This window comes from Acanthochromis polyacanthus, chromosome 2, assembly GCF_021347895.1.
Source record: "Acanthochromis polyacanthus isolate Apoly-LR-REF ecotype Palm Island chromosome 2, KAUST_Apoly_ChrSc, whole genome shotgun sequence".
In the NCBI taxonomy this organism is placed as follows: domain Eukaryota; kingdom Metazoa; phylum Chordata; class Actinopteri; family Pomacentridae; genus Acanthochromis; species Acanthochromis polyacanthus.
This window is the reverse complement of record NC_067114.1, coordinates 34,602,208-34,628,589: the sequence shown is the minus strand read 5'-3', so window position 1 is coordinate 34,628,589 and position 26,382 is coordinate 34,602,208. Positions and strand designations below refer to the sequence as shown.

At 39.1% G+C, this 26,382-nt stretch overlaps 1 protein-coding gene across 12 annotated transcripts in view; it reads right to left on the bottom strand.

Moving 5' to 3' along the window:
- The window catches only part of celf1 (cugbp, Elav-like family member 1), a 49,410-nt gene extending 24,004 nt beyond the window's left edge, over positions 1-25,406 (bottom strand). For 6 of the 12 annotated variants that reach the window (XM_051942174.1, XM_051942176.1, XM_051942208.1 and 3 more), the window contains exons 1-2: positions 20,017-25,102; positions 2,333-2,520 (exon numbers count right to left, since the gene is read on the bottom strand). In XM_051942174.1, the coding sequence (XP_051798134.1) occupies positions 2,333-2,520; positions 20,017-20,087 (259 nt within the window). In that variant the 5' untranslated portion in view covers positions 20,088-25,102. The other 6 variants (XM_051942184.1, XM_051942236.1, XM_051942269.1 and 3 more) reach the window with 5 other exon arrangements.
- Between the last annotated feature and the right edge of the window lie 976 nt (positions 25,407-26,382).

The window sequence follows — 26,382 nt, the reverse complement described above, 5'->3', positions numbered from 1 at the left end:
CACACACACACACACACACACACACACACACACACACACACACACACACACACACACACACACACACACACACACACACACACACACACACACACACACACACACACACACCATTTTGGCACTGGCAGAAAAAACTCATCTATGTAGTGTTCCTTAAATTTCTTTCCTGTGACGATAAATGTGTCAGAGCCACTAGCAGTGGGCTCGACAACTGTGAAATGGAGAAGTTTGGAGCCATCAGGTCGCTTCCGAGAGTACTGGGGCTGTTTTAGTCAGACAATGCTTTTGGTGTTTTTCGGAGTGTTTTTGGTTGGCGAAGGTGTATTGTTGTGTGCCGATTTGTGTGAATCACAAGTAAATCTGTACTCTGAGAACAAAGTACTGTTGATGGTACTATGAAGTCTTTACACAAGTGATTAAGCATCTTGTATGTGCAGAGAAAGATTTCAAATTCTATTCCAGACTTTACAGAGAGCCAATGAAAAGAAACTAATATGAAAGAAAATAGAATATGCCTTGCCACTTCTTCTGCTACTTCTTATTTTGGATCAACTGGAGGTTTCACTGAGTTATTGGGAAAATCTATTAAGGAATTACAATAGCCATGCCTAGAAGCAACAGATGCATGAATTAATATTTCATCACCACTTTGAGGTAGGATGATCCCACATGTAGCAATAATGTGAAAATGAAATGTGTAATTTATTAATGTTGAGCATATTTAAACAGCCTATAATCCATTTATCACTCAGGAATGAGATGAAATTTACTCTTGGTTCAAGGATAGATTAAATCCCTCCACTGCACTTTAAAAGGTTGTCCTCCAGTTACAAACAATGGTCAGAACTTCCTGACTGAATTGGGATGATGAAGCTTGAGTTTTCTAACTTCAGTGCTTGCTGTGGGGGGATGTAGAATTTCATGAGGCTGCTTGGACTTTGTTACTTGTGATTAGAGTAATTGTTATCATTAATATTATTGATAATATTACTACATCAGTAAAAGCAGGTCTTGTGACTAAAAAGGTGACATTTTAATGAAAGACAATGTGGTCCAAAAACTGTCATCAGTGTGTGTCTTAGATGAAGCTGCATCCGCTGATACAGGCCACACCCACTCCTGCCAATCATTTTCTTATTCATAAAATCACAGAATATGCAAAACACACTTTTTCAAACTTATCAGTGTTTTTTTAACTCAAGAATGACAAGAATGATGTCATGTTTCACTGTATCGCAGATTTTTAAATTGTGTATATATATATTTTTTTCATTTTTTACGATAAGATAAGCATTTTCTAGCCTCAAAAATGTAAAACAATACAAAAAATATAAAAAATTATAATGAAATAAAACATATTAAAAATATTAAATGGAAATAAAATGTACAGTGTACAACACTGGTCACTGATTGGCTCAGTGACTGTACCATCAGTCCATTCGGTCTCCTCTGTGTTCAGCATCTTGCCTTGTCCATTTCACATCGACGTCTGATTGCTGCATATAGTGTTACTCTGCGATGGTTTGTAAGGTTTATAAGAGTGTAGGGAGGGTTTATAAAGCCTTAAAATAAATATATAAAATAAAATTAATATATGGTTGCTACTTCACAGATTTACACCTATTGCAGGGGGTTCTGGAATCTAACCCCAGTGAAAGACAAGGGACCACAAGTCAGGATGTCAAATCTGACAAATGGTGGATTTGTTTTGGACGAATATTATCATGTCAACAAGAAAGGCATTCAAAGTTTTCTGTAGACAAAAAAAAAAGAGACCCATATCAACCAAAAACATGTGCTATAATATATGCAAACATGATTTGGTAAGTTACACAGTAACTGTACATCACACATGAAAAACTACTAAATGTACAAAAAACATTATTTTCATACTAGTCTGTGGTTTCATTACTTGGGGACAGTCAGGAGATTCTCTGGAACCTCCTTGATCATCATGATCACACACATTTGTGGTTTTGGACATTTTTGTCTGTGATGTGAGCTTGCTATTTAATTGCATATGGTTATTCATGGATTAAACAGTACAACTTAGCCAGACAACCTCTAAAACTCTTCTATCGCACACATCGGTTCTTTTACATGTGCATTATATGGTTCAGAGCCAGGATATCAAATGTGATGCAAATTTGTCAAACGATGGGGCTGTAATGAACTTTTTCACATATATTCTTAAAATAGGTTTTCATTCCAGCTGTGGTCTCCTGGCTGTGTGTGTGTGTGTGTGTGTGTGTGTGTGTGTGTGTGTGTGTGTGTGTGTGTGTGTGTGTGTGTGTGTGTGTGTGTGTGTGTGTGTGTGTCCATACACACTGACCTTTGCTCTGTGGTGGATTTTGGCTGCGGTCTCGGAGGACATTGATCTCATAGACTGCTCCGTAGGGCTCAAACAGCTCACGGAGCTGCTCCTCTGACCAGGACCGTGGAATCTGGCCCACAAACATCTTAATGGCATCAACATCTGGTTGGTCGGGGTGGTCCAGAGACCCATTCATCTTCTTCCCACTACAAAGACAAAAAATAACAGTGGATTACATGGAGGCTAGGAACCCCAGTCAACAACAGTGTGCCATCACATATTCTACATATTAATGCTGGCAGACATTAATACAAGCATTTTTTAAAACAATATTGAGTGCGAAACATAATTTGCCATCGTAACAACAAAACAATGTTTCTGAATCCCAGCTGCAACATTTTGTAGTGTGGCTTTTTTTTAGCACAACCAATAAGTACAGCTTTTTACAACTGCCGTTACATTATGTCATGCTATCACCTCAAAATGACATCTCCCACTTCTCAGCGGTACATCTGCTAACACTGGTATACCACGAAAAGATAAGCTTCAGACTTTACCATGTTCTTAACACTCTGGCAATTACTGAGATTTTTACTACATATCATTGCCTTGCTTCTAAATTCCCTTTTCTCCCTTGTTCAGTTCGAACTGGCATGGTTAATAGATACTGTCCACTATTGGAACAAGTATTTCACACTGACAAAAATGTCTTTTTTTTATCATTAACACCCAAAGATAGTGTGTAACACCAACAGACCTGCTATCCATCAAAGCACATATGGTTACTGGTTCAACACCAGTAGCATTAAACCCATCACCTGGAATGATCTGTACTGCACTCTCCAAAGCACCCAAAATATAAAACACAATTTTAATATATTTCAGTTTCTTCTCTTTCAAAGCTTATAAAGATAGATTATGCACATTATACAAATGAAGTGAATTTATCCCTGTGACATATCACTTCAATTTCAAGTTGATTCTAGATTGTGTCACCTCTGGATATCTGCTTTTCCAAGCTGACAATTACAGTATTTTCTCTTACAAACAAATACAAAAAAGTTGTAAGCACCATTGTAAAAATAGAGGCTCCCAAATAGAAACCCGGTGCAACAAAAGTGAATACACCTCCGATCGCTCACTCACAAGTTAGAAAACTTATGATCATTAAAAACTAAACTGAGTTCACCCATCTTTTCCCAGACAACCCAACTGCATGAACATGATTATAAAATGAAGTGAGAACACCAGAGCTTTCATGGTTTTGGAGGTATGAGCTGCGTCTGTTTATCTGCATCACAGCTCTACAAGGAAAAGACCCACCAGAGAAAATGAAAAAATCTGATTGTTAGACTTCACATAGATGGAAAAGGATCCAAGAAGATCGATGACCAATGAAAACTCTATTTAAACACAAAGCAGCAGAAATTAGGAGGTATGCAACGTACTACTAATCAGAGCTGCAGTGGTTGTCCTCCTGAAATGATGACATGGTCAATTTGTTTGTCCTATCTACCTTGGCACAAGTTTCTGTGCCAAATCACACAGAGCAAAAGACACCGCTGAAGAAAATGAAAATAAATCTCATTAAATTTTGGGAGTACAATATTTGGTTCGATTAGACCTCAATAAAAGTATTCAGTTCAACTGGGGTCCAGCATGTTTAGTGTGAACTTGGACTATCACAGAGAATGCATAGTCCTGACAGTGAAGCACAGGTGTGAGTGTGATGATACAGAGCTGCATGAGTGCAAAAGCTGTTGATATTTATAGATGACACAATGTAGATACTAAAATACTAAAATAATGGATGGCATGATGACCTACAGGCTGCAAGAGCTTGGCAGAAGAGGAATATTCCAGCATCATGATCGTCCAAGCATACCGAAAAAAAACACACAAGTTTCACAATTTCTAGAAGAAAAAAATTTAAGAACTATGAACTGGAGAAGTATGTCACCTGAATTCAATCGAACAGAACACCTTTGGGGTACTTTGAAGAGAAATGTAGGGCAACACAACTCCTCCCACAAACAGGAGCTAAAAAAATTGTCTGGTAAGAATGATAGAGCATCTAATGTTCTCCACACCAAGAGGAATGCCAGCAAAAATAAAGGTGGCCATATGAAGTATTGAAAAAATTAAAAGATTCAAAGCTCAGTAACAAACTGTATTTTGTATTAGGTTCCAGTGAGTTAATAATGTAGGAAACTTCACATGTTAGTTTTAAATTTCATACAAGAACAAATACTGTACTGTTAAATTAATAATGTAATGTAATTAAGTGATATTGCACAGGGCTGTACTCACCTCTCGGTAAAACCCAGAGAAGTCAAACTTACAGTAACTTTTTAAACCACAAAAATAATAATCTATCAACCCTATCTCAAATGACCTCTCAGTGTGTGAAGTTTTGTGTAACAGCACTTTTTCTAGTTAGTGGGATTTTTACTAACATTGATGAATCCAATTGCAGTTAATCGTATTTATATACAGTGGGTACAGAAAGTATTCGGACCCCTTGAAATTTTTCACTCTGTGTCATTGCCGCCATTTGCCAAAATCAAAGAAGTTCATTTTATTTCTCATTAATGTATTCAGCACCCCATCTTGACAGAAAAAAACAGAAATGTAGAAATTTTTGCAAATTTATTAAAAAAGAAAAACTGAAATATCACATGGTCATAAGTATTCAGACCCTTTGCAGCGACACTCATATTTAACTCACATGCTGTCCATTTCTTCTGATCCTCCTCAAGATGGTTCTGCTTCTTTATTGGGGTCCAGCTGTGTTTAATTAAACTGATTGGACTTGATTAGGAAAGGCCCACACCTGTCTATATAAGACCTTACAGCTCACAGTGCATGTCAGAGCAAATGAGAATCATGAGGTCGAAGGAACTGCCCAAGGAGCTCAGAGACAGAATTGTGGCAAGGCACAGATCTGGCCAAGGTTACAAAAGAATTTCTGCAGCACTCAAGGTTACTCAGAGCACAGTGGCCTCCATAATCCTCAAATGGAAGAAGTTTGGGATGACTACAACTCTTCCTAGACCTGGCCGTCCAGCCAAACTGAGCAATGGTGGGAGAAGAGCCTTGGTGAGAGAGGGAAAGAAGAACCCAAAGATCACTGTGGCTGAGCTCCAGAGATGCAGTCAGGAGAAAGGAGAAAGTTCCACAAAGTCAACTATCACTGCAGCCCTCCACTAGTCGGGGCTTTATGGCAGAGTGGCCCGACGGAAGCCTCTCCTCAGTGCAAGACACATGAAAGCCCGCATAGAGTTTGCCAAAAAACACATGAAGGACTCCCAGACTATGAGAAATAAGATTCTCTGGTCTGATGAGACCAAGATTGAACTTTTTGGTGTTAATTCTAAGCGGTATGTGTGGAGAAAACCAGGCACTGCTCATCACCTGCCCAATACAATCCCTACAGTGAAACATGGTGGTGGGAGCATCATGTTGTGGGGGTGTTTTCAGCTGCAGGGACAGGACGACTGGTTGCAATTGAAGGAAGGATGAATGCGGCCAAGTACAGAGATATCCTGGAGGAAAACCTCTTCCAGAATGCTCAGGACCTCAGACTGGGCCCAAGGTTCACCTTTCAACAGGACGATGACCCTAAGCACACAGCTAAAATAACAAAGGAGTGGCTTCAGAACAACTCTGTGACCGTTCTTGACTGGCCCAGCCAGAGCCCTGACCTAAACCCAATTGAGCATCTCTGGAGAGACCTCAAAATGGCTGTCCACCAACGTTCACCATCCAACCTGACAGAACTGGAGAGGATCTGCAAGGAAGAATGGCAGAGGATCCCCAAATCCAGGTGTGAAAAACTTGTTGCGTCATTCCCAAGAAGACTCATGGCTGTACTAGCTGAAAAGGGTGCTTCTACTCAATACTGAGCACAAGGTCTGAATACTTATGACCATGTGATATTTCAGTTATTCTTTTTTAATAAATTTGCAAAAAATTCTACATTTCCGTTTTTTTCTGTCAAGATGGGGTGCTGAATACATTAATGAGAAATAAAATGAACTTTTTTAATTTTAGCAAATGGCTGCAATGACACAGAGAGTGGAAAATTTCAAGGGGTCTGAATACTTTCCATACCCACTGTACACTGCTCAAAAAAATTAAAGGAACACTTTGAAAATACATCATATTTCAATGCGGGGGAAAAACAAACTGGATATTTACATTGATATGGACTGGATAATGTGTTAGGAATGAAAGATGCCACATTGTTTGATGGAAATGAAAATTATCAATCCCCAGGAGGGCTAAATTCAAGACATTCCAAAATCAAAGTGAAAAACTGATGTGGCAGACTGGTCCATTTTCTGAAATTCGTTGGCAGCAACTCAAAATGGTACTCAGTAGTTTGCATAACCTCCATATGCTTGTATGCAGCCTGACAATATCAGGACAAGCTTCGAATGAGACGATGGATGGTGTCCTGGGTAGGGATGGGAATTTCGACTAATTTCCGAACCGACTAGTCGCTAATTTTATTGGCGACTAGTCGGTTCGGAAAACTTGCAATTTAACCCTTTAAGCGCCAAAGTCGCAATATTGCGACAAGCAACATTGCTGAACATAACAAGCCATAGCCTCAAATATACTGCCTCGTCTGCCTCATGTACTGTACACCAGGAGATGGCAGACATCTGGAACTTCAATCTGAGCATCAGTTGTGGGCGTGTTTTCATTCAAAGTTTTGGAGTTTACAGAGTTTGAAAACCGAGGAGACGAGACTCGCCGTCAGAGCGTATCAGAGCGCAAGACGGCACATTTTAGAGTGAGAAAACTCACCGTACCGAGAGGTCTGGTCAACGCTGACAAAGTGCTTTGTCAAGTAATGGCTTGCTCATATTCTGAAGAGGAATATTCACCCTCTGATGAAGATGTTCAGTCGTCCACTGAGACAGAAAGTGCCGCTGCATCTGTGCGTAACGGCAGCGGGTCGGTGCGCCATGACAGTCCACGAGTAGCACATACTGGAGCCAATGCTTTGCTTCGGGGTGGCAGGAAGGGACGTGGTGGGTGTAGCTGGAGTGGTCAAAACACCGCTAATGATGAGGGGGATAGCGGGGGTTGATAAAAGAGACAAGCATATGCTACTGGCAGGATCAACCAGGTAGCCCAGACGGGACGAGCGTAGAGCTGCATGGTGGCGCCCGGTCGGGGTGGGGGGGCACACTAGCGTTTAACCGACTAGTAAAATACTAAACGTTTAATAAATGAGTAGGCGGTTAAACGATTAAACGACTAGTCCGCACATCTCTAGTCCTGGGGTATCTCCTCCCAGATCTGAACCAGGGCATCACTGAGCTCCTGGACAGTCTGAGGAGCAACCTGGTGGTGTTGGACGGAACAAAACATAATGTTCCAAAGGCGTTCTATTGGATTTAGGTCAGGTGAGTATTGGGGCCAGTCAATGCTGTCAATTCCTTCATCCTCCAGGAAGCGCCTGCATCGTCTTGCCACATGAGGCCAGGCATTGTCGTGCAAAACAAGGAACCCAGGACCACTGCACCAGTGTAGGGTCTGACAATGAATCCAAGGATTTCATCCTGATCCCTAATTGCAGTCAGAATGCCGTTGTCTAGCCTGTAGAGGTCTGTGTGTCCCTCCATGGATATGCCTCCTCAGAGCATCACTGACTCACCACCAAACCGGTCATGCTAAACCATGTTACAGGCAGCATAACATTCTCCATGGCTTCTCCAGACCTTTCCATGTCTGTCACGTGTGCTCACGATGAACCTGCTCTCATCTGTGAAAAGCAAAGGGCACCATTGGCAGACCTGCCAATTCCTGTGTTCTATGGCAAATGCTAACTGTTACGGCCATAGCCGTATTCTGGCTCCTCCCCTGTGTTGTGTGTGCGCTCCTCCCCTGTGCTTTGTGTGTGTGCGTGAGTGCTTGTGCGTACGTGTGCGTGTGGCTGTCAATCTTCCCAGGCTGCTGGCGATCCGCTTCACCTGTGCTGAGTAATTGGAATCAGCTGCTGTGCCCTCGTCAGCCAATCCGGTGCGGCCCTGGTTCAGCATAAGAAGCTGGAGTGCCTGAGGATGGGCGGCTTGTCACTGTACTCCAGTCTTGCCCATGTGCCTCATCGTAGTAGAAACTTTGTTAGCCATCCGGTCGCTCTGTTATTGTGGAGGCACTAGTCTTTTTCGTTGCTGTTGTTTACACACGCTGTGTTTAGGTTTATCGGGTATATTTAGGATCTTTCTGTTAATCGATAGCTCTAGTTTAGAGTCTCTTTTTGTTCTCGTTTATATTTATTTTTACGTCGTGACTAGTGTTCTCCGTTTTTCTTTTAATTTGTACCTCATTTTCATTTCTTTATAATAAAAATCTTTAAAGCCATAACCATCTGGCTCTTATGTTGCTTCCCTTACCCATTACACGAGCCAGGGTTGTAACACTAATCAAGCTCCAAGGTGTCAGGCAGTGAGCACAGGACCCACTAGAGGACATCGGACCCTCAGACCTTTCTCATGAAATGTCTTTCTGATTGTTTCGTCAGACACATTCACACCAGTGGCCTGCTAGAGGCCATTTTGTAGGGCTCTGGCAGTGCTCATCCTGGTCCTCCTTGCACAAAGGAGGAGATAGCTGTTGTGCTGATGAGTTGAGGACCTTCTGCAGCCCTGTCCAGCTCTCCTCGAGTAACTGCCTGTCTCCTGGAACCTCCTCCATGCTCTTCAGACTGTGCTCGGCAACACAGCAAACCTTCTGGTAATGGCATTTATGGTACAGCATTGATGTGCCATTGTGGAGGAGTTGGACTGCCTCTTCAACCTCTGTAGGGTCCAGGTATCGCCTCACGCTACAAGTAGTGACAGTGATCCTAGCCAAATGCAAAACTATTGAAAAACAGTCAGAAAACACAAGAAGGGAATAAAATGTCAGTGGCCTTCACCTGTAAACTCATTCCTGTTTTGAGGGGTGTCTCATTGTTACCCCTCTAGTGCATCTGTTGTTATTTTCATGAACACCAAAGCAGCTGAAACTGACTAAAAACACCCTTTTTTACTTACTTGACCAGATCAGTATCCCACATGTTTCACTGATTTGATGCAATACTTAGATTAAAAAGTGTTCCTTTAATTTTTTTGAGCAGTGTATAAAGTGTGTGTTTCATGCAACAAACACAATTTTTGGTTGTGCCGCTTACAATGTTAAACAAGGACAAATGGACGAGGATATTTTGACTGTTTAGTACCTAAAAGAGGGTTAATACATAAATACATATATAAAAGCTGTGTCATCTAACCTGATGTCAACAGAGTGGCCATTTATGATCTAATAAAATTTTCAAGATTTAGATAAGTGGAAAATTGCATAAGATCAATACAACTTACGCAAATTACAATCAGGAAGAGTATATGCCATTTCCATTATTTTTAGGACAAGTGCAGCAACCAGGGCAATGCCATCGGTCTTAGGGTTTGGACTGTGTGGGCGACTCTAAGCACAGCCGTATTTTGGCTCATGTAGTTGCAGTAATGCAAAGTGAAAAACAACTTAGTGAAAAGGAAGATAAATCAGAATGTGTGGTGACAAATAAATCTGCTCCTGGCCACTTACATTACTGGTCTCACTGCTCTGAAGAGCTGGGTCACTAATGGCCAGGATCGCAATGGTTCTACGAACACACTTCCTCACATAATCTGAAGGTGAGGGGCATGTAATGTTTCTGTAACAGGTGAAAAGGACGATAACAACCAAAATAAACTAGGAAAGATAAAAATCTAAGAGGAAATTTCTGAAAAAATGTTCTTGACACGAGTGTGGGCATTTTTGCATCCCTAGAATGTAACAGGACCCCTTTATTCCCGTGCCAATACTGATTCACTTCATCTAAACCCACACACAGGCTGCCTTGACAGTACTGGAAGTCTCTGCCTTTACCCTCCAGCAGGGAGCACTATTGCCATCTAGTGACAAAAATGTGAAACAACCATTTGGAACTCTAAATGAACTAAATATTGTTGTGGGTCACACTGTCTTTCACATTTACTTCATAATCATTTTGAGGTGAACCATCAATACAAACAAAAAAGTGTTTTTTAAAAAATCCTCATTTCTCTTCAAACCAAATATAAGCACTAATGAAGTCATGAAGCAAAAAAAGAATAGATTAATAAAAAATGTAAATCATGCTGGACTTAAGATATGGCATCACTGTATATGAAATGTTATCATTTTTGCCAGGATAGAATACCAATTCCATCCTAGCACCTTCACTTTACACCCCACTGGACAGTTAACACAACATACTGACTGTGGTTAGCCAAGCATTTTAAACTGTACTGGCTCTGTGCAAGCTAAGCTGAAGAGATGCCTCACTTCAGGGACAATCTGAATGCTGTGATCCAGACCACATGGGCGCAAATGCTGTCAAACAGTCCGTTTCATTCAATTCCCAGCCTATTTACTACTTTCAATCTCTGTATACTACCACAATTTAAATGAAGGCAAACAGCAAAACCTAATAAACATCTCTCACTTGCAGAACACAAGACTGAAAAGAAAACAAGTGCTGTTAATAAAACAATCTGAAAATACAAAAACAAAAGTAGTAGCAGTAGTAGTAGTAGTAGTAATAGTAATGGTATCAGTAGTAGTAGCAGTAGCTTCAGTAGTAGTAGTAGTAGTAGCAGTAGCAATAGTAGTAGCAGTAGTAGTAGTAGCACTAATAGGGGCAGTAGTAGTAGTAGTAGTAGTATTATCAGTAGTAGTAACAGTCGTAGTAGCAGCAGTAGTTGTAGCAGTAGTATCAGTAGTGTTGGCAGCAGTAGCAACAACAGTAGTGATAGTCGTGGCAGTAGTAGTAGCAGCAGCAGCAGTAGTTGCAGCAGTACTAGTAATAGTAGCAGTTGTAGTTGTAGTAGTAGTCGTAGTAGTAGGAGCAGCAGTAGTAGTAGTAGAAGTGGCAGCACATAGTAGTACTAGGGGTACCTTACACTCTCAGCAAAATGAATTGTAGCTAAATGATTTGATGCTACCGTCTATGATACCTTTACGTCTATATTTTTGTCTTAATTCCTCTCTGTATCATTGCCAGATAGCGGTTTGGCGTCACTGTAACTATGACAACAAGTGATCACTACGTCAGCTGCCTGATGATGATCACGACTGCGATCCGACTACAAATCCACCGCTGCAGTTTTATTGGGACTTGTCAATCGGAAATTAAACAACAAATGAGGAGACTTGGCGGTGTACTGTGGTCTCTGAGTGCTTTTCTTGTCATCGTATTATTTTTTTTACAGCATTCATCTTTGAAATGCATTTTCTGAAAATAGTTTATATATTGCAGAAAGAACATAAACCTGACAATAACCCTTTGATTTTAATTTTAGATTAAAAGTTATGAGCAACAGCCGACCTATCGTTTGTCGTTTTAAACAGTAAAAGCAGTGACCTTTGCTAATGTGAAAAGCGAGAAAAGAAATAACAGATTTGTTATGTATATATGACTAAACTTTCTATTGCTTCCAACTTTCTCTCTGAACAATCATTTGACTTGAAAATATTGTAGATTTCACAGCACAGATATTGTTATTAACTCATGTGTATGATAAGTTTGCCAGACTATGTTCTGTTCTCAAAATCAGTAGTTTAGTGATGCAGAGCTGCAGTTTGAGAAATAGCTCTGCAGTGCCTACTGGATACCATGTAGTATCAATGAGCTGCAGTTCAGTCACTGTTCTACACTTGTTCCAGTATCTGACAACAGAAACTGAAAAATATGTAAATGACAAAAAGCTTTTGGGGAATTTGGCTGCATTAGTATGCAGCATTTGTGAGTAGAGATGGAACAAACACATCCAAACAATGGCTAACTTTAGATTACACTAAAGCACATAAACAAATCACAGAAACACATAAAGTACTAATTAGTTTTCTTCAAATCAGTGTTAGAGTTTCCACCATCTCTGAATGTACATCAATTTTAACATTTACACACAGCTCTGATGTGTGGGCATACTATCAAATCTAAGGGTAGCATTAGCCAAACAAGAAAAGCACTTCTAGAGCACAGGCTGCCCAGTCATTGTATGATTTCCGGCGACTAAAATCTTAAAAAAAAAAAAAAGTCGAGGCGGAAACCACGGCAACGTAGAACATGGCTGGCCATTAAACATTGATGTACTCAAAGACAAAATGACCTTGCATTGAGCACATGCGTGTGTTAAGCATGTGTATGTTATGTACAGATACCAAATCACATGACCAAAATGTGTAGTGGGTAGTGGGAATTGAATCAATTGTTCCTTGTATGATTTCGGACATAAATCCTGATAAGTCCACAGCAGTCAATTTCAGAATCAAAATCAGAATCAGAATAGTAGCAGAATCACAATCATGTGATCATCAGCAGGCAGCTGACGTAGTGTTTACTTGTTGTCAACACTTGTTGTTACAGTGATGCTGTGCCGCTATCTGGCAGTGACAAACCTTAACAAATCCACGGATCTAGACTATAAGCCGCAACACTGCCAAAATATAATCACTTAGTCTTTGTGTCATTTCTGAGCTTCCCGGAAAATTTCATCCAAATTCGTTAGTCTGTTTTTGAGTAATGTTGCAAACAGACAGACAAACAGACAGAAAGAGAAACCAATGCCGATCGTCAGATAACTCCGCCGAGGCTCCGCCTCCTTGGAGTAATTAGATAAACAACATGCTAACAATAAAGATCTTCCTATTGTTGTGGTGACATGGCCACCAAAAATAAAAGTAATGCACTGGGTGTTAAGTTTATTAGAGACTTGGTGGCTTGCCAGGCAGCTGTTCATTCTAAATGCTCATCTGGAAGCAGACAGTCAGACAGCAAGGACTCAGCATTATCCAACCTTGCTTGAATTCTAAAGGCAGAAGTAAATGTTTTCACAAGCTCCTTTTAGACATGGGGCATGGAACATTGCTGGGTTTATCAATCCATTAAAGTGACGGCATTCAAGCCCCTTTCACACATGAGTCATGTCACTTGTCCGTTAATGTTCCTCACGGATGCATACATACCACCATAGTGCCGGAGAGCAACACGGCATGTGTTTATGACACATTTGTTATTCACGCAACACTAGTCAAGACACCAAATGATGCTTAATACATAATAATGGAATAACAGACCTAAACTAATCGCAGCTGATAAAAGAGTTCAGTATTCAACCTGAGGACAGCTGTAATAAAATATTACTAATATAATATGTTTAAAATCTCAAACTGCAGCTGATAGACTCTGAGTGACTGTTTACATGTGGAAAGGTTCATAGTGTGACTTGCTGTTAGATCCTGATCAGCCCTTTCACCATGTTGGGATAGTTTGTAGTTAAACCTAATTAACGAAGTTGCTCTGTGCATAAATGCAGCAGCTCTCTCTTTCTTTGGAGACACTTTTGGATCCTACTACTGTCTGATGTTGCAGCTATCTAATAAACTACACAGAAAAAGTCCTAAACAGCTGGAAACTCAACTTCTGCAGGTGACAGTTCATCTGTATGATGTAAGGACATGTAGGTCTACACATTGTGACCTGTTGTTAGATCTTGGTCCAGACTCTAAGCGATAATTTCAAAATATCACAATTTATTTAAGTTACTGTTGTTCTCTGAGCAAATGTGTTCAACTCCCCCTCTTTGGAAATTCTCATTTGGATGTTGCTGTTGTCTGTTGCTGCAGGTATTAAACAAACTCATTGCAAATATTTCCAAACAGCTGGAAGAAACAAATTCCAGCTTCTCAACATCTTGCTCGATTTCATTAATTATTGGTGAGTGTCATTATTCTTTAAGCTGTTAAGTGTCTGTTTTCATTGCAGTAAGGTTTTAATATCATGGATGATTTATTTCGTTGCCTAATGGATTTTAAATTGTACAGCAAAGTGAGTGAAAAAGGTGTGTTGTGATTTTGGCAAACAAGCTGTGTATTACGTGTCTCTATGTTGTTTTGGGGAGAAATACTCTTGCTAAAAATCACACAACTGAAAGTACCGCTGCTTGTGCCTGTTTATCCGTAATTGTGAGGGCTTAGTTCAGACTAACGCCATGTTAAAAGTTATACGGAAATGTTTCTAGGTCCAAACTAGTAAGACTGTTGGCACAACGTTTGTGGATAAGCAACTAGGGTGCGCATGCATTCACACATAACCTTTACAGAGAACAGTACAGCAACAGTAGCTAGCAGAGGTGGACAACAGTTAGAATGTCATGCCATGGTCATTGTATGTCCTGTTTTGATTTAAAAGCATAATGTCCTGGCCTGGGATCATTAAAATCACTGGCTGCGTTTCTGATCAAAATAAATAAATATCAGCTGATAAAAAATAATTTCACTAACTTTATTTTTCAGCTCTAATCTTGGTCATTCTAAGGACTAGTTATAAATGCTGTATCTTGTGTTTTCAGAACCATGTGGATATATATATATATATATATATATATATATATATATATATATATACACACACTGACAGTCAATAGAAACTTTGAGGTAGAAATGTACACAGAATTCTACTTGTAGGGGGGTTGTAATTATTCATTGTGGATTTACTGATGATCTAGTGCCCTGGTAGTTGAGATAATGATGAGTTGTCATTTTGTCATGATTCATTGCACATGGGTTGGTCACTCTGCAAAAGTGAACCAAATACACACCAAGCAATACTCAGTGAGTATCTGCACAATTTGAGAATGGGTTTTGAAGGCCTATATAAAGGCCCAAAAAAGGCCACCATTGTTAGTCCAGTGAACAGCATCATACCGCATCTATCACATGAACAACGTCTCCGGGCACTGGGTATGGTGGAGGCCGGTTTGAGCTACAGTGATGTAGCCAGGCGTATGGGCTGTTCCCAACCCACAATCAGAAGCCTGGTCCAAAGCATGCGCCGACGGATTGCTGCCTGCATCGAAGCAAATGGAGGCCATACTCGGTATTGACTGTTGTGACTTTGTGTGTGGCAGGTGCCGTTTTCTTTTGTGAAATTCTTTATTTTGAAATCATTCTTGAAACTTTAGATTTTTGTTTCTGTATGCCAATATGCTAAACAAATGATTCATATGAAGAAAATAAAATCCAGTTTCGGGCTTCAAAATAAAAATTATGTTGAAAAATATGGTCTCAAAGTTTTTAATGACTGTCAGTGTACATATTCTGTCATTTCATATGATGACTCCTATACAATACAAGCCATCGCATTATGAAATTATACTGTTGCTGCATTATCTCGCCATAAAATGTTGCAAACAGCAGAGATATCTTTTCATAATTGTGTAGCACAGACTGTGTGGAATCTGACAACATCATGACCATGATAAGGGGTCCTGTCTCATTTAGAAACTGGGAAAACAGCCCAAATCAAAATATTTAATGAATAAATACCTTTCATTATTTTATTCACTGAAGCATTCACATACAGTAATCTAACTAAGGAGCTACCCAAGCCCAGGCAAGGAGGCCCCAATGTCTACTTTACCTTCGACCACCAGAATCTACAATCATCACTGTCTACTGGTGCACAGGTGACATGTGCTCGTCTTTGGACAGCTTTTCATTCAGTTGCAATGAAATTGCAAATTCCATAATTATTTTTCCATACAAAGTTGGATGTAATGTCAGGCCCACGTTGGAGACAACGCAGAAATAAATTTGAAGCCGAGCATTCTTTGGCACACAGAGAAACAACTAGTATCAACAGAAAGGGAAAGGTCTGCTGTATGTTATAATATTTTATTGATAAGATTTTATTTGATAAGTATTCCTCTTTTGAACATCATTCATTTGTTTTTAGCAGTCCTCCCATCCTATGCTTAACTAGCTACAGACCACCTAAACGCTGTGTCTCTTTTATTATTGAATTTTCTGAATTGTTCTCTTTTATTTATTCTAAATATGACAGAGTTCTTATTTTAGGTGATTTTAATTTGCATGTTGATAATCAATCAGACTCTTTTAGCTCAGAATTTTTAAACCTTCTTCACAGTATGAATTTTATCCAACATGTGACACAGCCCACCCATAACAGAGGAAAAATTTTAGATTTAATAATCACCCATGGCCTTTCTACATCTGTAACCTCTGTTATGGACGTGGGCTTGTCTGATTATTGTTGTGTGTTTTTTAATATCAATGATTTTAAGCAACAAGAAATCCCAGTGCGTACAATCAGGAAGCGCTACCTTACTGCTGAAGTGGCTGCAAATTTTATTGACATTTTAGCTGATACCCCCACACGTTTTACCTTCCTCCTGTGATTTTGTTGTTGATCATTTTAACAGTAAACTAAAGTCAGCTCCAGACACTGTTGCACCAATAAAAATCAAAAGAATATCAACAAAACCAAAGTCTCCCTGGACAAACAGTTACATCATTAACCTCAAAAGAAATTGTCGAAAAGCAGAACGGAAGTGACTGAAAACCAAAATTCAAATAAATTACAATATTTTCCAACATTATCTGAAGATTTATAACACAGCAATCAAACAGGCAAGAAAGGAACATTTTTCCACATTAATTCACAACAACAAAAACAATCCTAAGGTACTTTTTAAAACAATAGACAAATTAATCAACCCTGATTTTAATCAAACTAAGGAATCAGACTTGTCATGTGATGACTTTGCAGTCCACTTCAGCAGTAAAATAGATTTTATCAGATCAAACCTTTTACTTTCTCAGCCTTTGAGTTTTAACTCCTCACAATCTTTGGTTTTAAATGGGGAAACACTGGAAAGTTTTGCCCTGGTTGATGCTGTGATGCTTGAAAAAGTTTTTAAACAACTCAAGCTAACTACCTGCCTTTTAGATCCCATTCCAGCATCCCTTTTTAAAAACTTCTATGACTTTTTTAAACAGGATTTTCTTACTATTTTAAATTATTCTCTTCAGACAGGCTTGTTCCCCTCTGCTTTTAAAACCTCTATTATAAAACCTCTCCTGAAGAAAAGCAATTTGGATATAGCTGTAGCTGATCATTTTAGACCTGTATCCAATTTGCCATTTTTAAGTAAACTTTTAAAGAAGATTGTTTTAAACCAGTTAAATGATTTTATCAGTTTTTATCAGAAATATTTATGAAATTTATCAATCTGGTTTTAGGAAAAATCACAGTACTGAGACTGCTCTCGTCAAAATTGTTAATGACCTCAGGCGCAATATGGATAACAAATTACCCTCTGTTTTAGTTTTATTGGACCTGAGTGCTGCATTTGATACTGTTGACCACAAAATTCTTTTAAGTAGACTCCATGATTTTATTGGCATCTCAGGCACTGTTTTTAGCTGGTTTGAATCTTATCTTAGTGGTAGACAGTTTTATGTGAACCTTGGGGATCATTTATCACAATGTTATGACAATGGGTGTGGTGTTCCCCAAGGTTCAATTTTAGGCCCTACTCTTTTTAATCTTTATATGCTCTTACTAGGTAGTGTCATCAGGAGACACGGCATCAATTTCCACAGCTATGCTGATGACACTCAGCTTTATGTTGCCGTGTCTTCTGATGACACACGGTCACTCGATGCTCTTTTAAACTGTATTTTAGATATTAAATCATGGATGGCAGACAACTTTTTACAGCTCAACCAGGACTAAACTCAGGTTTTAGTCATTGGTTCAGGGGTCAAGAGAGAGAAACTGGTCAGCAAACTACAAGCATTATCTTTTAATCGTGTGGGCAGGCTAAAAATTTAGGGGTTTTATTCGATTCAGAGCTCAGTTTTGAGCTACATATCCTGGACATTACAAAAAAGCTTTTTATCATTTAAAGAACATTGCCCGAGTGCGACTGTTTCTCTCTCAAGCCAATGCAGAGACATTAATCCATGCTTTTATCACCTGTAGAATAGATTAGTGCAATGCTCTTCTTTCTGGTCTCCCACAAAAGAAAATCTCCCATCTTCAGCTCCTACAGAATTCAGCTGCACGGATGCTAATGGGGACCAGAAAGAGAGCCCATATTACACCGATTTTAAGGTCACTGCACTGGCTACCCGTTTCTTTTAGGATAGATTTTACGGTTCTTTTATTGGTTTTTGAAGCTCTTAATGGTCTTAGTCCATCATATTTATCAGATTTGCTTTTACCGTATGAACCACTTAGAACCCTCAGGTCTTCAGGAAGTTCTCTGTTGACAGTTCCCAAGGTTAACACCAAAACTTATGGTGAGGCATCTTTTTATTACTACGGTCCCCGCTTATGGAACAGCCTTCCTGAAGACCTGAGAGCTGCACTTAATGTTAATGTTTTTAAAAACAAACTTAAAACCTACCTTTTTAGTCTGGCTTTTACTTGAATTACCTTTTAGTGTTCTTATTCTTTTTACAACTCCCAATTTATAATTATCACTATTACAATTATTATTATTTTATCTATCTTTTATTCAGTATTTTTATATATGACATATTTAATTGAATTTATTTACTTATTTATCTATTTATTTTACTGATCTACTTATGGATTTATTTTATTCATTTATTTTTATTTATTTATTTTACACTTTAAACTAATCTCCAGTGTTTACCTATTTTAAACCTTTAAGATGGCGTTTCCTCAGTACGTACTGGGTATAACAATGTCCCTGATTTATTTTTGTCTTTTATTTATGTTGCTTTTTAACATTATAGTGTATGGATTGCGGGGTGGGCGGGTTCGGAGCTGGGGGGGTGGATTTGGGTCTTCTTTCATTTTATTTTAATTATTTGTCTGTTTGTAAAGCACTTGTTGCTACAACTCATGTATGAAAAGTGCTATATAAATAAAGATTATTATTATTATTATTATTAATAATAATATGCTGTGTTCAGATTCATATTCATATTCAGGAAACTTTGTTTGTCCCCACGGGGGCAATTAAAAGTGTGCAGTATGAAAGGTGACTTATTTAGGATATTGGTAAAAATATGGCTTTGCAGGTTAGAAGGTTGATCCGTCTTCATTATGATATTATTTCAGTATGTACAAATATGTAACAAGAGAATAAATCTCTGGTTCCCCTCTTTCTTGTGATACAATATTAACACATTGCATTGCACAGACATTGCAAAAATGTATCAGCAATGACAAATTTATGAGTAATTCAAACAAGGGTAATGAGTGTACAGATCAATATAGAGCTGCATGCAGGTCACAACTATGATGAAATTTGATGTACATTCAAGATTTGTTTTTCTGTGTGACACTTCATCAAACAGACAAGCACCTAGCACTGTTGGAAACCTCCAGTTGAGCAGTTTTATTGTGTATGTGCTCCATCCCGCTCCATGGTATACTTCCAGACCAATTTAACTGAGAAGAGGGGACGTGAATTTGGATGCAAAGCTTGTCTTTTGGGTTCTCAAGGTTCATAGAATTGTAGAACTTTAATTCTGTGTCTTTTACTGCAGGAGAAAACGCTTTTGCAAATCAAACCCACTCCTTACAATATCAACTCCTGGCATGTCAGTAACTTGTATATACTGTACATCAGGAATGTTTAAGAAACCCAAAACTCCAAGAAGAACATGAATGACTATGAGAGAGGTACTCTTTAGCCTGAAGTCTTTTATCACACCAACACAGCTGCACATGATGTTTTTAGTGATCACAATAAAGAACTTAAAGCAGACTACTTACAAGGGACACAAGGCAACTCTACAAAATAAATAATACTCAAAGCTGGCCAAAGAGAGTTACTTACACAGGACTAGAAGTCAAAGAGCAATGGTCCACCATCATCTCAGGGAGAAAATCCAGCTTAAAAGAAGCCATGATGGCGAAATCTGTTTCTTTTCCTTTCTGCTTCTTTAACACGATGAAGCTAAACTGACGCAGGGATCAGATGGCAGTGGTAAACTCCAGAATGTACACTTGCTAAGTCCCGGGCAACCGATGTAACAAGGCAACAGTGCACAAAAAGAAGAGAGAAACAGTTTGTCGCAATCCACACGGAAAACCCATCCACTGGAACACAAACACAGCAAACAAAATCTGACCAAGGAAACACCTTTGTTTTAAAATGAAGCGCACAAATGACAGACACAAAGTGGCAGGCCTTTAGCTTGGCTTTCCAGGTTCTAGGACTGGGACTAAACACTGCATGGAGATCATGGAGACAGAGGGGTGCTGGGATAACTGGGGCCAGAGAGAGTAATGCCCATTTGGACCACCACAATCAAAGTGCTGATGATCCACGGTCTTTGTGAACATTTCTCCTAGGACAGCAGATTTGGCTGCAGCGTCAGATAAACAGGGTGTCAGATTGATGGTGATAAGGCCTAGTGGGCAGAGGGAATGAAAGGGGAAGTGAATAGTACTCCCCAGCCAGTAGCTAATCCCTGGACTAGCCACACCAGGAGCTAACAATTAGGTTCCGGCCTGCGTGAAGCTGTGTTTGCCCTGCTCCCCTACATGCTGCTCTGGTTTGTGTGTTATTTTTGTGTGTGAAAACAGAAGTAAGCCAATGTCAAATAATGCTGGCTTTGTCCTTTGTGCAGGCCACAGTGCACACACAAACTCACATGCACATAAACACCCACCTACGAATACAGACAAACTCAGAGAACATGTGTAACACAAACCTCAACTACAGTATTTGTTCACGTGTCTTTAGGTAGTTGCCTGGACTGAACATAAACCATTACTGCTGCATATCATTTTCACTTCAATCCTATTATGTTTTTGTTGGACAGACTCAGACAAAATCTTGTCAACTTGTCCTATGTTTGAATTGCATACCCAAACTAATGCCGGCAAATTCTAAAAATTACCACCAGTGTCAATAAAATTACCTTTTATAGCCCAAAAGCACAAATTTTCCCCAAGGAGTTATATTCTCAGTACCTTGATACAGAAAAGGAAACAATGTCATAAAAAGGGAAGAAACTTCAGTATGAGCGACTGAGAAGGCATTCCTCTTCAAACATTAAACAGTGTGGTAACAGTGCTGTGTGCACAGAAAGGCATGAGAGTCATGGCTTCAGGATGTATTGTTTCAGCATCACTATTGCAATGTGAGCATGCTCATGAGCCACATCACGGGAAGAACAATGTGAAGTAAGCCAACTTGGCTCAAACACATTAGCTTGATTAGTCACTTTCCATGACTAATCAATATAGCTGCACTACAGCAGCTCCACAAAGAAGAATTGCTCAAAATTTCACTGCAAAACCAACTATGTGAGGCCATGTGCAGGTGCGTGCAGACCGTTACAGGTGCTCCTGCTAATTCTTTTAGATTTTCCTTTCAATCTTGCTGTATTATTGTGAGTAACTGTATTGTTTTTTGCTGTGTCGACCGGAGGACTTCTGCTGTTTTTTCGCTGTGTTTTGGCCACGTTCAGTCAGTGCAGCTGCTGTTGCATGGTGACTAGAACAACATCAGTGGAAATCCCAGCAGAGAGAAAAGGAGGACATGCAAAAATGCAAAGAATGAAGCAGACATCACCATTTTATAATGACGGACAATGTGAGATTGTCCATAATTGCGACTCTCAGTTGCAGGTGTTCCTGCTAAAGGTTGCGCAACTAATTATTAAGTTCATGGAAACAAATACGCATTAGTGATTTTGATAATGGATAGCACCTTTGCTTCAATAAATACTTGTATAGTATTGTTTTATGGTAAATTTAAAGATCTGACACCGCTTAGTTTGAAATGCACACTAAAACAGAACTGATCAAAATGTCTTTCCACTTGAATCTACATAAGAAAGCTCATGTGGTAATTCTGCTAAATAAATGTGCGTATCATGGTGAATAAATGCATTCTTCTATTAACAGTAATACTTACAGTATACATCTCGTCTACACCATAAGTGAAGGGAATTTAAAATAATATTCAGAAATATTAAGAAAAAATAGCATAAATGTCAGCTCAGCTGTACTGTTTTGACATATAACTGCTGTATCTGAGACTAAAAATTCCCATAAAAATTAAATTGAGTTTACATTTGTTAAAAAACCTTTACTTTGCCACTTTCAGTAGCACCATCAGGAAGCATTCACATCAGACTCCATCCACATTAAGTCACTTAAACAAAACACAGCACAGTCCAGAGTGTACAAAGCTTAAAAAACTGGCTTGGTGATTTAGTGTGCAGGCGGGTAAACAGAGCAATTCCAAAACAATGACATAAGCTGGCTTACTGAGGTACTTTGTGAATTGTGCTGAATGACTTGGGGAAGACTTTTTCAACATTTCAGCAACAATGTTGGCCCAAAAACATCCAATGGCTAAGGACACAGTTCACTGTCAAATATAAAAAAGCCCTTTCCCGTTCACTTTGCTTTACAATGTTGCATCTACTACAAACGAAAATGTCCAAAACAATAAAACCTGACTGCGATGAAAACAGAGACTGTCACAGATCAGAACAAGAAAAGCACTCAGAGAGCCCAGTACTCCACCAAGGCTGCTCAGTCATTGTATGATTTCCGATTAAATCTTTAAAAAAAAAATTATGGTCCGCAGCGGTCGATTTGTGATCGGATCATGTGATTGTCAGCAGTCAAAGGACGTAGTTTTTTAAAAAAATGTTTATTTTGTCAGGTGAGATCCGTTGAGAAGAATTTCTCATTTACAGTGATGACCTGGCAAGAGGCCCCAGCAGGAACAAAGATAACAAATAAAAAATACATATACAAAAAAGGACGCACAAGTGTTTAAATAGTGTTCACTTGTAGTCATAGTTACAGTGATGCTGTGCTGTTATCTCTCAATGATACAGAAATCTTTAACAAATACGTGGATCCAGACTATAATCTAATCATTTGGACCTTGTGTCATTTCTGACCTTCCCTGAAAATTACATCCTAATCTGTTAGTCTCTTTCTAAATAATGTGGCGAACAGACAGACAAACCAATGTCAACTGTCACATAAAAATGAGCCTCACCAATTATAAACGTAATTCAAAGCAGCAGCTGGATCCATATGAGTGTCTCCAAAGCAAGAGAGTTGCACACATCTTCAAATAAGCCACAGCAGCCACTAAAATCCGGCAACTTCATTAATTACTTATAAGATATCTCCAAGAGGAAGACAGAATCGATCAGGATCTAACAGCAAGTCACACTGTGTACTTTTCTTCACTTTTGTTCTGTTTTGTTCAATAATTTGTTACATAGTGGCCATCCTCAAGTTGAGCCCTGAGCTCCATCACATTTGTCAGGACATTTCTATTTTAATGCCAAGTGGTAGTTAGATCAATCAGAGACTTTTACAATTCTGCATCTTTTTAATCTAGCCCTTTACTTTGGCCTTCCTGTTTATATGGTTGTCTTAATCCTGAGATGCACAAGAGGGTCAAAAATAACCCGGTGGCCGTTTTCTTGCAATATCTTTGTAATAAAAACTTTTTATCATTTCACATTCCAGCTATTCATCAAAAAATATGTTTTTTATATAATCCCAATTATTATTTTTTAATTATCTCATATACTTTTAAAGAAATTGACATATTTGTATTACTACTCCAAGCTCTTTATCAGTGATAATATCATACAAGAGGTGATGCGGTGCACAAACTTGGAGGGACAGAGAGCAGGAACAGATGCAGGAAAAGAGTGGAAAAATGTCAACAAAATAGACATTGACATTCTTCTTTTTCAATTATCAAAATGATCAAAATGTGTTATAAAGTGAAAAATAAACATATTTCAAACATGAAATCATTCCTACATCTACAAAAATATAATAGAAACAATTACAAAATTATTATTCTTAACCAAAATAACAAAAATGGCATAAATACACATTGATTCTTATACAGGTCATTTTTGACCCACTTATGGAAGAGTGTAGGGTCCAATCACTTGTGCATCTAAGGGATAACGGATCTACAGGTGTGTACAGAGGTTTAGAGGTATAGGTGATTTTTGTCTCTACCTCAGTGCAGTTTTGTACACTAGTTTATCCTCTCTCTCTGATCTTCTCTGCAGGTACCTTTGGATCTGGAGCGATCTATTAATGTTCTCTTGTTTGCTATCTGTTTGTCTCTGCTTTCTTTTTCTCTCTTCACTTCACCACTACCCCAGACAGTCAAGGTAGATATCCATATTAAAAAATACTCTGGGGTCTTCACCTCAGTATGCTAACAAAGCACTTTGGCTGAGCAGCTTAATAGCTGAGTATGATTATATTAAATGTGTTGCATAAATAAAACAGTGACTTGATTTGACATACATACAACATTTTCAGAGTTTAGGAAATAATTAAAAACTAGGCAGGCTATTAGGTATTTAGACACCAGCCTGCTATTAGTTTAGATTTAGTCTTCAATTTATTAGTGCATAGTAATCTTCATCCAGACTGGACGTTCTGTGCAGTCTTTTGACAGCTACACATCACTGGGGTGGGTCTGTCTGAATGAGGTGAAGGTGAGCCACGTGTGAACAGTACAATATCGTCACTTCCACAGACTGATGAAGCAGCAATGTCACGTATCCCGTGTGTGGAAGGGGTTTTAACAGGCTTCTTCATTTCAGTCACAGATGACTGTGGGAGGAGTGACAGCAGCGACTTCCGTGTTGGGTGACATCACATGCATGCCCACTTTTAGTGATATATGTCCACCGTGAACTCCAAACCCTGAGAGCGTTGGAGCAAAACCCCGCCACACAACAGCGACCCGACATGCCAAACATTCATCACAGCTTACTGATGCAAACCAAACCAAGTCTATCATGGCGTAATTCCACCTAAATGTTACTATCATGTTATCAAACCACTCACGTAAATTCTACGTGAAGCCTTGACGAGCAGCAGCTGTAGCTACACGATAAAGCTAGCAAGTACTTACAAAGCTTCAGTGCCGTGGCTGTGTTGTGTTCACGTTAGCTAGCTAGGACCGCGTTAGTAAGTTAAATGATGAACAACTTAGCTTGTAAAATGGCAGTCTCTCCTGCTCCACCGTCCACTCCACCACAGCGGAGGGGGGTGGGGGGCGACCGGGAAGAACCAACCTTATTGGGTATTATGCTCCTCGGTATATTTAAACAGCAGTGTGGAGACTGGTATGTTTAAATAGAGAAAAACTGGTCTTTGTGAGTGGCCTTTAGTGTTTGCAGCTCTTGCAAACGGTTGTAAAGGTGGACGTGACAGTTCCCTGTAAGTATAACGTGGTACGGTCCATAGAGAGGCACTCTAGCAGGGAATATCAGTTCCTACTGTCCTACAAGGTTTATTTATTTGAATGATTTTATTTGTTTATATGCGTTTCAATTTTAGCTCTGTTTTGAAATAAACTGCAAAATGAAAATGTATTTAAAAAGTATAATATTAGGTATCTTCAGGGGAAAAAAGGACAACTTAAAATATTAAACTTTCACTAATTAAAATATAATAATTTAATTAGGAAGATAATCATTTAAACGCAGGCTACCCATTAATTCATTAAAGCCAAAGCAACGCTGTTGCTGGACATTAAAGATCGTTCATATAGAAATAAGACCAACCTATGTGCTGCATTTTACTAGAGCACAACAGTAAAAGCAGGCAGCATGTGACATCAGTACACTGTTGTGTAATAGTACTTCAGTGTCAAGTGATCAGTATTGTATCACCTTGTGGTAACTGCACCACTTCTATATGAAACAGCAAAGTGTTTGCCCTTATGTAAAGTTAAAGACTGTACTACTACCTATAAAAAATATACAGACCTCAGACAGTAGGAACTCAGTGCAACTAATGTCAGTAAACCTTTATTTACTGATAATATCTTAGATTTTTCAATGCTTTGTATGGTCACCTTTCATTTTGAAGACAAACTCAATCCTCAGCAAACATTTCTGGAGGGATGTTCCAAAATGCTTTAGACTGTAAGACTCTTCTTTCAGCTGCTCTTTGCTGGAGGTTTGTGTTCCTCTGCCTCTCTATTTAAAATACCCTGAATGTGTTCTATTGGACTGGAGTCAGGCAACGTACATGGTTGGATGTTCTTATTTAGAAACTGACTTTGCCAGTGTGCGATGAAGGGTTTTCATTGTGGAACATTCTTCTGCAGACTGGAAATCATCCTGTCAGCCAGTATTTTGGTGTATTTGTGGTGCCAGCTATATAACTTTAG